A 15,549-nucleotide genomic window follows, 5' to 3' on the forward strand; every position below is an offset into this window, starting at 1 on the left:
CCATCCTCAAAAATAACACTACCAGAATCTCAGGAGAAATATCCGACATACTATTTAACTCTTATGTAAGACAGGACTGTAGCCAATTACCTTAATGCTGTTTTGAGACTAATACTGATTACAGCCTGTACTGTACTTTAAAATCTTAGAATAAAAGATGGAGTTACTAAGAAGTATGGAGTAGTACTGAGAAACATTTTTCTACAAGCTTAATTTCAAACAGCTACAGTCATCCTGGAAGGTATATCCATCCAGAACAAAAGACCACTAATGGAAAAATACTATCTCTAAATTATTGAAAAAGTATCTGGCAGAGATAAATTTGGCCTTGTATTGAAGACTGACGGGCTTAAAATTAATCAAGCTGCCACAAAAAGCTAACACTGACCCAGGCTGAGGCACAGGTGACATTGCTTACGTATTCTACCACTCTAGTAAAATCTAGTTTGTTGCTTTTCCAGAAATAAAGTTGCACTTGTGATGACAGAAGGCATTGTCAGTAGTGGTGTTACTTACTGTATCCTTTCACTACCTCACAGATATATTCATCTTCCCAGTACTTAAATGTACTTGCAGTGACTGTATACTTTTACGATGTCTTTAAGAACAAAACAAAACACAGCTACTTTCAACCTTACAAGCAAGATTTGACTCCTCTTGAAGCTTGCAGAAAGCACCTCTCTTTTCCTGATTCAGTACCATAATGATTATCAGTTCCATCTACATGGCTTTACCAAAAGTTATTTAAAAAAAAAATGCTACCGCACTGTCACCTACCTGAAGGAAATGCCATTGACCAGCTGTCTGGGCCTACAGGTCTTGGATGAAAGAGATGAAGAAGCTGGAGACAGACTGAGTGGAGCAATTAGGCTGCTAATGATTTCACTCAGTTGTGCACTCTGGAAAAAATTAAAAAAATAAAAGGTAGTCAGACTTTTATCCTGACTCAATACCTCAAAGCTCATTGTTTTTTGTTGTTTCTTACTCAGGATTCCAGTCGCGTACATCGTGGAATAATCATATTTATTTTCTTTTTGTGAATAATCAAGCGTAGCATGTTTTTTCTTTCACAATTATTATGTCCTACAAAAAAAAGCAAACCCCAACATAAAAACAACACAACCCTGAATAACCAGCCAAGGACATTGTTTATACATTTGAATATGTAGTACACAGAATGTATTAGTGATCTTAGTACTTTAACCAAAGTTTTTTAAAAAGGCAAAAGAAATGAGAACACTTTACAGCCGATGTTACAACAGCTGCAGCCCAGAGCTGCTAACTGGCCATTCAACAAGCATTTCAATATGGGGAAAAAAAAGAGTCTGCTGTCTACTCAGTGTACATTTTATTCAAAAGCATTTTCCTGTTAAAAGAATCCTCTTCATTGCTCACTTAGTTTGACACAGGTGTTTTTATAAACGGAAGTTTAACTACAGGAGGACTATTCTAACTACAGACAGAACGGCTAAAATCTTCTGGCATCCTCAAAAATAGCAACAAGAAGATCGTACCCCACCCCCATCACGGTCTTCCAGAACTGCCCCAACACAAATGCAGCTAATTTGTTAAGACTGAGAATTACTCCTTATAAAGCACTGAATTGTGGACTGATTCCAGATAATGTTTCACAATGATTTTTTTGTTTTAAATGTCAAAACTTAAAGGGTGTTCTGACAATAAATGTAACTTTCTTAGAGGAAATTGTGTCCTCCACATGAAACAGAAATTAAATGTATATGAAATGGCTTTTTTTTTTTTTTACCTTTTACATTACTTTGTAGGATTTTAATTCAGAACGAAGTTTGTTTAAAATAAGAATTGCTAAAGGTTACCCAGTAAGTTTTCTTTACATTTTGAGGCACTACCATTGATGCAGAAACAGGCAGAAAAAATTATTTTCCATTTTATTACAACTCATGTCTTTTCTGTTCATGTTTAAGTGATGCATTCAGGTAAAAATTTCATGTCAGAATAAAATATACAGGGATGGATACTAAAGCACAGAAATAGCAAGTCAATTACAAAGGTTCTGGACAAAGCAAACAAGATGCCAGCAAAATATTTAGCAGGTTGAATTCTGTTGAGATTTTAAAATCAATCTGTAAGGAGCAAAGTCTCTACTGAATACAAAAGCACCAAAAAAATGGCAGACTTCCAAAAGACAAGGAAAAACATACATGTTTTTAAAACGTTTCATAGCTAGGAAAAGGACTTGAAACAAGTACTAATAAAAATTGGCAGGCTCAGTCACTTCGTATTCTTTATAAATTTTTTTTGCTCACAAGTAAAATGATTTATTTTGAACACAGAAATACTTTAACATAGGACTAAAGAATTCTGTGGGAATATCTGTGGATGTACTTCATCCTACATCGTCACTACTCCCGACACTGTACAAGAAGAAACTCAGACCTTCAGAGTTAAGGTTGATTTACAGAACTGACAGTCAAAAAGCAAACCAAACCCCAAAGCTTTTTGTGATGTAAAGGGAAGAAATCTGATGTAATGTGTGAGATGTGTTAAATGAAGAACACCTTTACTACCAACTAATTTTCAAACCATCAAAGTTCTTGGTCCTCTGCTTATAGCTACTTAAGGACCAGGAAACACACTACTGTTACTTTAATTGTGAAACATCTTACTGAAAACTCTGTTTAATCCTCCAAGCAATCAGTTAAAGAGGGGACATTCACCACATTCTAAAAATGCTCTTTGGTTTACCTTGTGCAATTGCAAGCAGGGCACATACAAATACCCTATTTCACTGGTTCCTCACTCCTCTCTGTTGTGGATAAGATCTATCAAACAGGGGAAGCATTTTAAGAACTGCAAAGTGTGACTACTAAATAAGAAAAACTGGCACAGAAATTTAGGAACAGGCATTAGTAGCTAAAGCTGCTTTCACCTCACTTAAAAACCATGTACATGACCAAGAATTTCTGTACAGCAGCAGAGCAACATACTAACGCACCATACTGGCATTGTCAGGTTTGCTTTATGTCGACCACATAAATTCATTCTGAAAACAAATTTCCTGTATCTCCTTCAGCAATGTGATCCTACCACATACTTTATGTACTTTCTAGCAAAAGAAAACCCTGCTGGAGTCTATTTGTATTTCCTGGAATTAACCTTGAAAATGACTGTTTTGAACGCCATGAACCGAAACTCCACTCACAGCCACGCCTACACTATGCCTCTTAAGTACCTGGAATTCCTCGGCTCTGAATTCGAGTCCTATGACCCCTGAAAAGGCAGACCAACAATTATATTCTGTTGGGGCTCTCTCTTTTTGTTTCAAGTGCAACATACCTCCATCTTCAGCTGTAGTCTTTCATCTCATGTAAGTATTTCCTGAAACAATCTGCGGCAACTCTATGTTGAACCTAACTATAAAGGAGAGGCAGGTTTGCAGTAGCTATTAGAAGCTGTTATGTGGCCGCTTTGATGGAGACAAAGTGGTAATGCAGACATGTCATGTTATGTACACCACAAACCTGGTGTACAATGTAGTTATTTAAGCCCTTCAATTCATCTGCACTTGCTCTCAGGACTGTGAAGTATCTTCATGGAACCTGCCCTATTTCTGAAGTAAATCATTTGGCTCCATTGACTGTTCAGTTCTTATTTTACTTTACCTGTTTTTCTATGTTTCGTAAAAGCAGGGTAGGACTGCTGGGTGACATTTCAAAGTCATGCTCCGGCAAAGAATCCTGTCTCTCAATGGCAGCTTGCGAATTCCCTGTGGCGTTTAATAAAGCTTCTTGGTCTGTCAATTGCATTTGCTTCTTCAAAATGTCTTTTGGAAATGGGAATTCTTCCAAGATCACCATCCCCTAGACAACAGCAATTGAACACAGTTGGTTGACAATGAGTTAACCCTCCTAAATCATTCTTAAGGAGCAGTCGAACCTGGCACATCCCCCTTAAATCCTCCCAGCAACTCTTCGGAGCACTTAAACTAGATTTCAAATACACTTAACAGCCAAAATACAGAAATAGTAGGTATGTTCACTAATGAAAAGCAGCACCATTTATACTACTCCTTATAACAGCAGTCACTCTAGTGTTACACCACTGGTTAAACACCTGTGCCAAAGTTCAAATCAGAAATTCATACTTATCACAGCAACTATATGATCATTTTGCCCGCTGATTTAAGAAGCGGTTTTTCTGTAACAAACAACCACCCTTTGATTTGAAGTTGGTTATAGTCTTTGCAGCCAACAAATTTTGCAGAGACATTTTAAAGTGTTCTATTTTTCTTATTCCTATCCATGTTCTAAGAAAAGCATCACTTCAAGGTTGTTATTTTTCATGTAGCAGAGATGTATACAATTCAAAACAAAAGTCTTTTACAATAATTCATCTTTTTAAGGTGAGCATTTTTAGAGTTTCATAATTACACAGGTAACTATCCTAAATATTCTAGCAATCTCATTGCTTTTCAAGACAATCTGCACAAATGTGATATATTTTTATATATATATATATATTCTATCATCTAGAATGCCACCTAGGAAGATAAATGTATCTTCATACAGTAGGGAAATAACAGAGTTTCATAAATGGAACTAGGAAAAGAATATCCCCACTGTGTTTTGCACATGACAGATCAGAAAAATACATGTCAAATACTGGGTAACATCTCAGCTGGATTTTTTTAACAATTTAAAACATTAAAATAATAAGCAAAAATAACTTTGTACCAGTCAAAAATGGTTCCTCAAATAGCCCCTTAATTAGTCATTATCTTGAGCAAATAAATTTAATACTCAGAAAAGGCAATCAAATCTCTGCAAGCTTTTTCCAAAGAGAAAGGAAAAGAACTTACTTGCTTTTAAGTACCGGCTGTTACTCAAATATCAAGCAGATATTGAAAGAATGGGACCATTCAATTACACTGCCTCAATTTTTTCTTTCTAGTGAGAATATTCTACTAAAACCAAGAAGATTGTCATCATGTCAACACAAACAATCCCTATATGATTTCTAGAAGCAACACAAACTACAGTTAGGTTGTGGCTGTGGAAAATTAAGGATCCTGTAGTTTTACTCACACCTCGAAGCCTGCTTTAGCAGCAACTTGCCCTAAAACATGAAAGCAAGTCTCAAAGAGACTTCAAAGGGGAGACTAGGAGAAAATGTGAAATTGTCCTGTTCTCATTGAGTCTCTAACTTATTCCCGTTTAGGTTATAAATTCAAAGCTGAGAACAAAGATATTCTCTAAAAACATACTTAGGTGCTTGAAAACTTGCTTTAGTGCACAAAAGGGCCACAGAGATTCTGAATTTCCATCAAGTCAATGCTAGATTTTGCATGTTGCTTATCAGGTAGTACCCATCATCCGTCCTTTTCCATTTACAGCAGATGGAAACAAATGCAGACAGTATCATACTACAGTCTGTAGACCAACAGCAGTTACAAAGTAGGCAGTATGTTCAACGAAATTCAAGTATAGATCTAATTTTTATGTGCCACAACCGGAGGAAACTTTAGGCTCTTTTAGAATTTAGAATCTTTATATCTTTTCAGTAAAAGAATCCTAGGTCACAACCACAGAGAGCGCAAAAAAATAACTCACAGAAATCTAAAACACAAATTCTGAAGTCAGAGGAATAGGAAGACAGATAGGAAAACTGGTGAAAAGAGGGGGACACACCTCCCCCACTGCCACTTCCACTGGAATTTTATTTTTTTAAGTTGCAGAATCCTGTTGATCAAGCATGGAAAGAGGAAAGCAGAAAAAGAAGCAGGAAATTGACAGACTGCATTGAAAGGGGAGACACATAAAAAAAGAGGAAGAGTAAAGAATTGGAAGACTAATACTGACTACATAGGAATTATAAGTTAAATGGGTTACAACCCATTTGGTTTCGGCAATGAAGTCCCTTCCCATCTGCCCTTAAACGAAATTGTTTTGTTTTGCAGATAAACATTTTTTAAATGGAAGGGTTCTCAAAGACCCAGAGCTGCTACTTATATGTGCATAAGATGGAGAAGACACAGGAAATTGCCCACAAGTTAACCACCTCCCTTTCTACTGCATTATGGTGTTAGAGGAGTGGCATTTTGCTCGAAATCACTGTTCACTGGCTATGAATCACCTTTTTTTTCCCACTCAAAACACACGAAAAACACTCTGAAACCATTAAATACAGCATACAAATTCTAATGACACTGTGTAACTACTCTGTAGTCACTAAACGAAAACAGTGCTCTTCTGTCAGCCCAATGTCCTTCCATAGCTGCTGCACTGGTGTACTACAAACACGTACACAAAAAGATCACAGCCGAAGAAAATACATGTCTACCTTCACTATGGGACACAACGCCAAGTACTGAATACCACAGCAGGTAAAAGGGGCATGAAGTCTGCAAAAAGGAATGTCACTACAGATCCCCACCGGGAAGATGACTAGGCTCCAAGCCAACATATCACCTAATGCGAAGAAAATGCATGACTAAAGGAACGTTCTTTCTCTCCTTTCTTTGTTATTTATTTGTCCGTCTTCTGCAGCTCATGAGACCTACGTCACCCTAAAGGCTGACAGCTTATTGGTGTAATGGTGTGCGTGTACCTGGTATTTATTGAGGGTGAAGGGAGAAGAGGGAATAATTTTTCTTTATGTGATCAGACGGAAACGCTCTCTCAGGTGACTTCCCTCTCCTTTTAAACTCCCTCTAAGTCTCACGTTCAGCCACATAAAGTCTAAAGCATCTTCTGGCTCCTTTCCATCTGTGCTTATATGACCCCAGCACAAATCAGACAACCTACATGAGGCTCATCAATGGAGAGTCAAAGAGCTCTCCTCTAAAATCCCTCACTATCATCACACCACCAAAATTATCACAGGTTTTGGCTTCTTGCATGTGATAACAACCTGGGGAACTCATTAAACTGATAGATAGATTATTAATGTTTTAGGAATGTGACTTTCCCACTGTCTAGCCAGTTCAATTTACAAAAACTAGTACATGAGTTACACACATTGGAATTTTAGTAATAATTAATCCTTGACCTGTTCAAAGTGCTGAACAACCATTAACTAGCTAATCCTCAGAATAAACATGCACTGTAAATAACAAAAAACCCCACCCCGAAACCCCACAACACAAAAATGAATAACCAACCACCCGACCTGAAAACCAAATCTTGCCTCTTCTGCAGAGGAAAAAACCAGTGTGATCAATGCAGTACCTTGTGCTGGGCCCCTGAAAGTCACTAACTATCACAGACAGGAAAGTAAGAGTTCCTGACTCCCAGTCCTGTACCAGTGCCTCTAGGGCACAATACTTTTTAGCCCCTGATGCCTTTCTGGTTAACCTTTGCGTGTGATAGCCTGAACAGAAATAAGAACTCCAGGACAAAACAAACAAAGAAACAACAACAACAAGGAACCAAATAAATATTACAAGAAACACTGTCAAAAGATTATTTGAAAAGCCCATTTGTGAGCTTATAGACAATACCTTGGTGGCACGTATCTGCCTGTGAAGGTCAGTTAGTTGTTGGATTTTGTATTCTAGTTCTGAAATCTGGGCCTGAAGCCATGTCCAACGGCTGCCAATTCTAGCTCTGTCTGCAAGCCACTTCCATTCAGAAGTATAGCTGCTGTGAAGACAAAATGCTGGTTAGTCCAAAAATAAAGATAACCACATTTGCACAAGAACATTTTTGACAGCTGCTTTGCCTCATGTTGCAAGCATCTCAGTTGCTTTCAGAAGACATCTGGTTATACCCATCCAGTTTCACATCAGCTTATTTCTGTAACGACAGAACTTGCCCAAACCAGTGTCATCAATGTTCACTGGCTATTCTCAGGCTAAGGTAGTTTTCTGTTCTGTATTATAAAACCCAGAGCTGAAGAAATTATCAAACTATATCAGTCAATGAAGATTACAGACTTGTAGAGAATTCTAGCAACTCCATCAGCAAGAATCCAAATTCTTACACCACACTTCTTCCCACAAGTTTCCATGAATATCGTTTGCTAACAACTGGAATCTAGTAAAACACCATCCAGCAATGACCAGCTACATATCAAGTCACTGCCCAAAACCCCAACTAAGTAGTTTAGATTTCTTTTATTCAAGCTATTTTATAAATATAGCTGTGTCAGTATAGTATAATTAGGTCACTCTTACTAGAGCTGTTTGCAAACAGGTGTATTCTGTAACACAAAAGATATGCCTGCTGGTACTTGACATTGTGACTAGCTTAACTTTATTATGCTAAATTAATCACTGGTGCCAGCAAACACTACTCAGCCTACATATTCAATAAATGAATGACATAACGGTACCATTCAACATAAAATCTTAGTGTCCAGTAAGTTTAAGCAACAGAGACAACACAATGCAATATTTTAGTATGCAACTTCCATTAGTATCCTACCATTAACTGAATTAGTTTATTTAAAGAAAATGACTGGTGTTTTTTTTCCCACTAAAGTTGTCATGTAGTTTGCCACAGCTAACTTGAAAGAACTGTAGAAACAAAATCAACCTTCTTCTGGAAAAGAAGTGCTTTCCCTCAAGTCACTGGGGTAACTACTGCATCTAAATCCTGGATGACGCTGCATGTAAGTTTTGCACAGGCAGAATACATGATCCCTTGTTCCCCAGGCAATGAAGAGGGCTTAAGTATCACAAAAGAGTCAAGAAAAAGCAGAACATCAGGAACATCACAAAAGCACAATTGTTTCATGCAGAATTTTGTGTCAACTACCTCATCAATGAAATAAAGGTAATACATCACTCTGCAGGAGGTGCTAGATGTTTCCTGGCAGAATCCAGTACAGAATCATCAAATTTGAGAATCTTGCTATTTTCAGGGCAAAAATTACAAAACACAGTATAACTCAATAACTCAAAACTTTTGTCTACTTTAGCTATCATAAATAGTAAGAACAGACACACTTTTCGTTAGGTTACCTCTAAAAGGCATAGTTTGCCCTGCTTTTAACATAAATTATATCTGAAGGGTGGGTGTCGGGAGGATGGGGCCGGGCTCTTTTCGGTGGTGCCCAGTGACGGGACAGGGGGCGGTGGGCACAGACTGGGGCACGGGGGGTTCCGTCTGAACGTGAGGAAGAACTTCTTCCCTCTGAGGGTGACGGAGCACTGGAACAGGCTGCCCAGGGGGGTTGTGGAGTCTCCTTCTCTGGAGATATTCAAGACCCGCCTGGACAAGATCCTGTGCAGCCTACTGTAGGTGACCCTGCTTCGGCAGGGGGGTTGGACTAGATGGCCCACAGAGGTCCCTTCCAACCCCTACTATTCTGTGATTCTGTGATTATCTGCCTGCACAATTTACAACCAGTTTGAACTCTCTCCTACACAGACAAAATGAACATATAAAATTAGACAGGAGATTGAAATGTCCTGTTTCAACTCATATTCTATATGCAAGCAAATAAAGTGGACTACCATCATAAGAAACTCAAAGAACTATATAAATATATACCATAATAAACTCATTACATTTTATACATTCTATTAGTGATTTTGTCCTACGAAAAAAGGCATATGAAGTCATCTTGTGAATATCCATTTTTCTCACAAACCCTTAATTCCTCTTTACTTTCGCATTATCACCAGCACATAGTAAATAGCCCTGGCTACTTATGCTTTAACCAGGTCTTCTTGCCAAGAACGTTTTCAGGATTGACAGCTTTTGCATGTTTGTGCTTCTGGAAGCCACAAAACAGAGTCTGCAGGGAAAGAAGGGGGATCTGAATTCCTAATTGGCCCAAGTCAGAGTTCAATTAAATAATGCGTTCACACAAGTGTGGTGGCTGGTCTAGTTAGGATTTGTCTCAGGACCCCGGGATAGCAAAAAGCTAGTCCTAAGAAAGAGCTACTTAATGAGGCTGTAACAAATCCCTTAGTTAATAAAAAAAAGTTAAATAGGAATAAAGAGGATAACCAAGAAAAACCCAAAAGGGGTGTTCAGGTGCTTGTTTCTATTCCTTTCTCAAAAGACAAATGGACAACCAACCAACCCCCACAAACCAGGACACAGTAACAAGGAAGCCCAAGTGAAAGAAAATAAATTACGCTGAAAGAATTACCTCCCAAACTAGATGCAACGGTCTGGGGAGAAAGGTGAGCTATCCTCTAAGAGACCACGGAGAATGAGAAAAATAAAAGTGCCCAGACAGCTGGGAAACAAGAAGCAGAATGGAAGGGGCTGGAGCTGGTCTTGTCACATACACTATATAAAATCAGCATGGCAGTAAGGGAATCCATAATCAACACCAAACCACAGCAGATAACAGAAGAACCGTTAAACATTGTAACCTTAAGACAAACAAATAATATCCTCTATTACTGTCTTACAAAAAAAAAAAATCTCTGCAAAGTTACAAGTTATTTCTTAAAAATGTATTTGCATTTTTTTCTTAAACACAGTATTAAATCTTGAATTAATGGCATTCACTGTGAAATATATTATGCATATTTCTGCTTCATTCTAAAATACTATGCAAATATTTCTTAAGGCTTTAAATTGTACTATATAATTAAACTAACAGGATTTAATTACACTCTAATGATGACATCCTTAGGCTCCTCCGTAAGGAAGAGTTTCCACTGAACTAAGCACCAACATTTTATGCTCACGCCAAACGAAGCAATTTCAGCTTCTCTCTCCTGCCAGCCCAGGCTGCCCCACGCCCAGCACCTGCACAAGCACTTGGGCAGCTACACGGTGACATGGATTAGAGAGACGCTCATGGTTAATTTTAACTTCAGAGGCAGGGTGAATGCAGCAAGTTTAAGTCTAGATCCCTTTCAGTTTCGATGCCTTGCAGACAAACAGACAGTTTTGCACTGCCACAAGGGAAGGGGCAGGAAGTTCAGGGCAAGGCTAATATTTAGGGGATAGAAGGTTAGAGCACTGCTAAATTCTGTTCCCATCTCTGTCACTCACATTTGTTTGATCTTGAATTATTTATTTATCATCTTTGCCTCTAAGTTTATTTCTCTACAAACTATTTAGAAAGCCTTGTAACTCCTCAGAGGATGATAAAACCGCTATAAGCTATCCTCACACTCCTACACTGAGCTGTCTGCATGCAAAGTAGTATGGTCACTCAAGTGACAAATGACAACCTATTACTGTAATTGAAAAAAAAAAAATCTGTAAATCTGTTCCTGGAATTTTAGAGAGCACAACATAACATTCACTCAGTAAAGCAAACTGTTGCAAGGTGGGGCCAGTGAATTTATTAATTCTGCAAATCCAGAGAAGAAAAAAACCAACCAACCAACCACAAATGGTTACATAAATAACCAGACCTGTTACTGAAGGAGTTAAGTCAGAGCAGGGGCTAAAGTAGAAGCTCCTGCTCTGGCTCTCTGTTTGGAATGAGACAAGAAGAAAAAAGTTTCTGTCTGTCCTGCTTCTTGTGTGCTCCTTTTGCAGAGCATCTTTACTTCATTTCCATGCTTTTTGACTTTAACATCATACATCTTCCACAGGAATTTCAAATTCGTTCTTCTGCTGGCAACTCAATATAAACCACATTACATTTTCAAAAGTTTCTAATGTTCAGTACAGTAGTACAGTGAAGTACTAAACTTATATATAAACTTACAGCTCTTGTGATGACTCTAAAATCTGCAGATGATCTCCTGCACTCATCCAGGACTATTAGAATTGGCAGAGAACAGAGCAATATTGACTTCGTATGAATAAAACATGTCACTTCAATCTCCCTAGAAAAACATGCTGGAATTGCATTAGAGGCAAAATTTGTTTCCATGTGAGACACTGGTTTGCATTTCCCCTGTTTAGGTCGAACTGCAGGAAATCAATCCTGCACAACTTCTAAGAGAAGACAGACATGCAAAAGAACAAAAAAGCCGCAAGGAGCACAGACACAAATGCAGACAAAGTACAATCAAAAATATAACTAGGAAGCAGACTTTCAGGCTGTACTGTGTCCCAAAGTATGGGACAGAAATCAGCTGGGGATCTTCAGCACTAGCAGATGTAGGTAGTATAAGCATCTCAAAGCTACTTGCTTTTGCTGAGACTGAAGAGGCAAGTGAAGGGCACTAAGTGATATATTGCTATTACAGTCAGTACTATTGCTTGAACTGAAAGAAGTTTTTAGCCATGATCTATGGACAGAATATATGGATGAACCCCTCAGCACTCTCACCTTCCCCAAAACAGAATTGATAACAAACCGTGCTTTTACATAACCAAACCAACATCGGAAAATGCAACAGGACTATGACAATTATTTCCAGTGCCTCCATTATGTTGTGGTGAGGTTTATGTTTTCCAAACAGCTAAGATCAGTCTGTCCCAAAAAACAAATCCAGGCAACCTAACTGAGTGCAAAGGGGAACTGCTAACCAAGATAAAATTGCTGTGCTAGATACACACTGCTGTTTGGGTTTTGTGCATGGGTTTGTTTGTTTGTTTACAGGAGAGGAGAAGGGGTGGAATTTAAACCTTTTCGGCATATTTTGTTTTTATAAGCAAACAAAACAAGAAGCCTGAAAAACAGTTCACAAATAATGAAGGAGAAACATAGCGGTGTTTAAAAGGCACAAAAAATACAGAACCCAGGACTAATAGTAAGCATCCAGGAAGGTTGATTCAGATAGGTATGGTGAACACAGGAAAGAGTATTTTAGAGCATGCAGCCCTGTGCCCAAGGCAAGGTCCTCCACAAGTATCTTATATCCTGAAAATCTTTTTGTCTACCATTTAATTAAGCATGCCAGGTTATCATGTATACACGTGTCTGATTATTAGATTTTCTATTCTACTAAACTATGTTGACTGTGTATTAAACTCATTCAGAAGAGTAATGCCAAGTGTTTATTTAATTTGTGTTCAACACCTATCTAACTCAAAAGCTTTGATGTTTCCAGCTCTGAGATTCCCTTGCAGGTTACAACTTGTCAAACCTTCTGCCTTTCATTAAAACCTTTCAGCCTGCTTTCAGCAACTGCAAAAATGTTAATGTAATTACAAGTTAGAAATCAGGATCCTCACTCACAAGAACATTAGTCTGGTATTGTGAGAAGGAAGTCTTGCTCAAAAGCAAGTTATTATTGCTGTACATGAGATCTCTAAAGAAAAACAGTAAATGCATGTGGGACCCTAAAGAAGTTGTAAATCCACCTTATGGGAATCCAACCAAGTGAGGTTGAATATGTTCTGAAATAATACACATATCCCTAGACTGAAAACAGAAGGTAATATAACGCTATCTTTTCTTTCATTCCCTGGTAACAATTCTGCTCCCACATGCTAGTGACAGGAGCTAAGAATTGAGAGAATGGAATTAATGAAAAAGCAATGTATAAAACATTTTGAAATCAGCATATTATTAGCACCTATGAATTTATACTTATTCAATCTTCTATGCAAGTAAGACATTTCCCAGACTTGTAAACTAAAAAGGTCTTAAAAACTGGAAACAGAATTCAGTTCTGATATGTATGAAGCCAAATTACAGCTCAGAGTAGAAAATTAGGACCCAACCTTGCAAAAACAAACAGCTTCCCCTTAATATCGTGGCTCAAAGACATGCAATAAACCCCAGCCCTGAAGCAGTGCCTTCTATATTGGGGCCAGCAGAACTGCACTGATGTTGCTGAATTACTCATGAGAAAAAAATGCTAGGAAAAATGGAAAATAGTCTAGAACAAACAGATTAGATGTGGAGATACCAGACACAGTATTTTCTTCCTTCTTGTATTCTCTATGCCTTACTGCTCCCCTCCCCACCAAGAATCTGCACTAAAAGCAGATTTCCATCTTCTCTCTTTCCAACTAGCAATCTAAGGGGAGGAAAAAAAAAAAAAAAAAAAAAAAAGAGAGAAACATTTACTATCTCTGCACATTCATTATAAAAATTTCCAAGCACAGTAAACCCTGTGGGCATGGAAAAATGTAAGTGCTTCTTCGTCAGGCTTGAGGTTGCTGGAGGATAACCAGTAAAACGTACCTTTCAAACATCAGAGGGAAAGCATGAAAATATTTCAGAAGGAAAAAATCCCACCAAATGATGCAAAATGACTGTATTCAGATGGGGAAAGGAAGACTGGGGACACAGGGCACAGCACTTTTCATGAGTAGACAGAGCTACTTACTTTGCAGAAAAATCTATTTCAAGCTAATCAATTAGGTGCATGTATTACTATTTGATGGAGTGAGTGGCTATGTCTTCAAAGAACCTCAGCAATGCATCTTTTGATTCTGGATGATCATACACATAGCACATGTAGAAGAAAAGCTCCGTACCCTGCAACTTTAAAGGTTTCCTAAATAACCACCTCGGCATCATTCTTCTTTGTGGTACACTGTAAACAACCAGAATTTCTAACAACATCAGGCACACACACAAAATACGTTAATAAGGACGTGGAGTTGGCCTGGAAGGTTACAATACACAGCTCCCACAGCAGAGCTATGTTGTTGAAAAAAACTTTGAGCTCACACCCTCCCTGAATTAACCTTGTTTGAAATCTTGTGACCATTTCTATGGATAATCTTCCATCTTCGTGACCCACAAGGAAGATCAAGTTCCAGGTAAACTCAGCTGGTGCAATGTTGTCTATGTTGTATTTCAAGTGGTCGATGGCAGTTGTGAATTCCTGAAGGAATTACTTATGGTCAGCTTTGTGATGTCCTCCTCAGGCCCTCCATCTACTTTGGTTGCTAATGCCCAACAGTGAGCTAGCAAACAGCGCCTAACATCTGCCTTCGAGAACCCAGAGAGAAGTACTCCCCTGTGTAGTGTCTTGGGAACTTCCTATACCCAAAGGCTGGAACAGTACGAGAATACACTACAAACTACCGATGGAAATTTGGTGCGGTGCCTAAGAAACCTTCCACGAAAACTGACAGGTTAAAGACATTAATGAACTGACACTAGCAGCAAAGTGACAAAATTCCTGAAAAGAGCCAACTGTTTTTCGTACTTCTTTTCACCAAATACCTAAAGGACCCAACGTGTTTTGATTAAGCTCTTGAAATGAGATGAGGCTTTCCAATTACTCTAGGAACTAGGGAAGTTCAATAAGTACTGTGAATTGTCAGCTAGAATTGCCTTCACCAGCAGACCAAGGGTCTTTCTTGTCTTGAGGGCAGCACTATGTAATGCACAAGGGATGAACAATGGTCTAAAGACCTTACAACAGCCATTTGCAACTAAGTAACACAGGTATTGAAATGGATGGGTAAAGACAATCTTATTTGAGACACAAAGCATTGAGATACAGCTCAGAAGAGCTTATGTTAATACTCCTTGGACAAAACTCTTTTCAGGATAATGAGAATAAACAGGTTCAAAATGCTATAAGTAGCTCCAGGTTTTTTTCCTAACCTGAAGAACTGGAGCTGGAAATCAACCTCTCCGTCCTGATGGGAAACAGACTGTTCCAAGGTAAACACCGTAACTGCAGGTTCCTTTCCTCTTGCCTGATGGATTGACACCTCCTCCCCCCCAAAAAATTATAAAAATCACCGCAGTCATGACAATGACCAGCTACCAGCGTGACTATGCCCTCAA

The 15,549-nt window shown here is 38.4% G+C and overlaps 1 protein-coding gene across 10 annotated transcripts in view; it reads right to left on the reverse strand.

Annotated features, from left to right (window-relative positions):
* KANSL1L (KAT8 regulatory NSL complex subunit 1 like) overlaps nucleotides 1–15,549 on the reverse strand; it is a 61,524-nt gene that overhangs the window by 34,235 nt on the left and 11,740 nt on the right. For 9 of the 10 annotated variants that reach the window (XR_012764998.1, XM_075429934.1, XM_075429940.1 and 6 more), the window contains 3 exons: nucleotides 7,478–7,619; nucleotides 3,642–3,839; nucleotides 778–899 (listed from right to left, as the gene is read on the reverse strand). Coding sequence is in view for 9 of the 10 variants with exons in the window: in XM_075429934.1 (XP_075286049.1) it covers nucleotides 778–899; nucleotides 3,642–3,839; nucleotides 7,478–7,619 (462 nt within the window). In the remaining variant the exon portion in view is untranslated. The remainder of the gene's footprint in view (nucleotides 1–777; nucleotides 900–3,641; nucleotides 3,840–7,477; nucleotides 7,620–15,549) is intronic. The other variant, XM_075429935.1, reaches the window with a different exon arrangement.

This window comes from Opisthocomus hoazin, chromosome 9 (assembly GCF_030867145.1).
Source record: "Opisthocomus hoazin isolate bOpiHoa1 chromosome 9, bOpiHoa1.hap1, whole genome shotgun sequence".
Classification (NCBI taxonomy): domain Eukaryota; kingdom Metazoa; phylum Chordata; class Aves; order Opisthocomiformes; family Opisthocomidae; genus Opisthocomus; species Opisthocomus hoazin.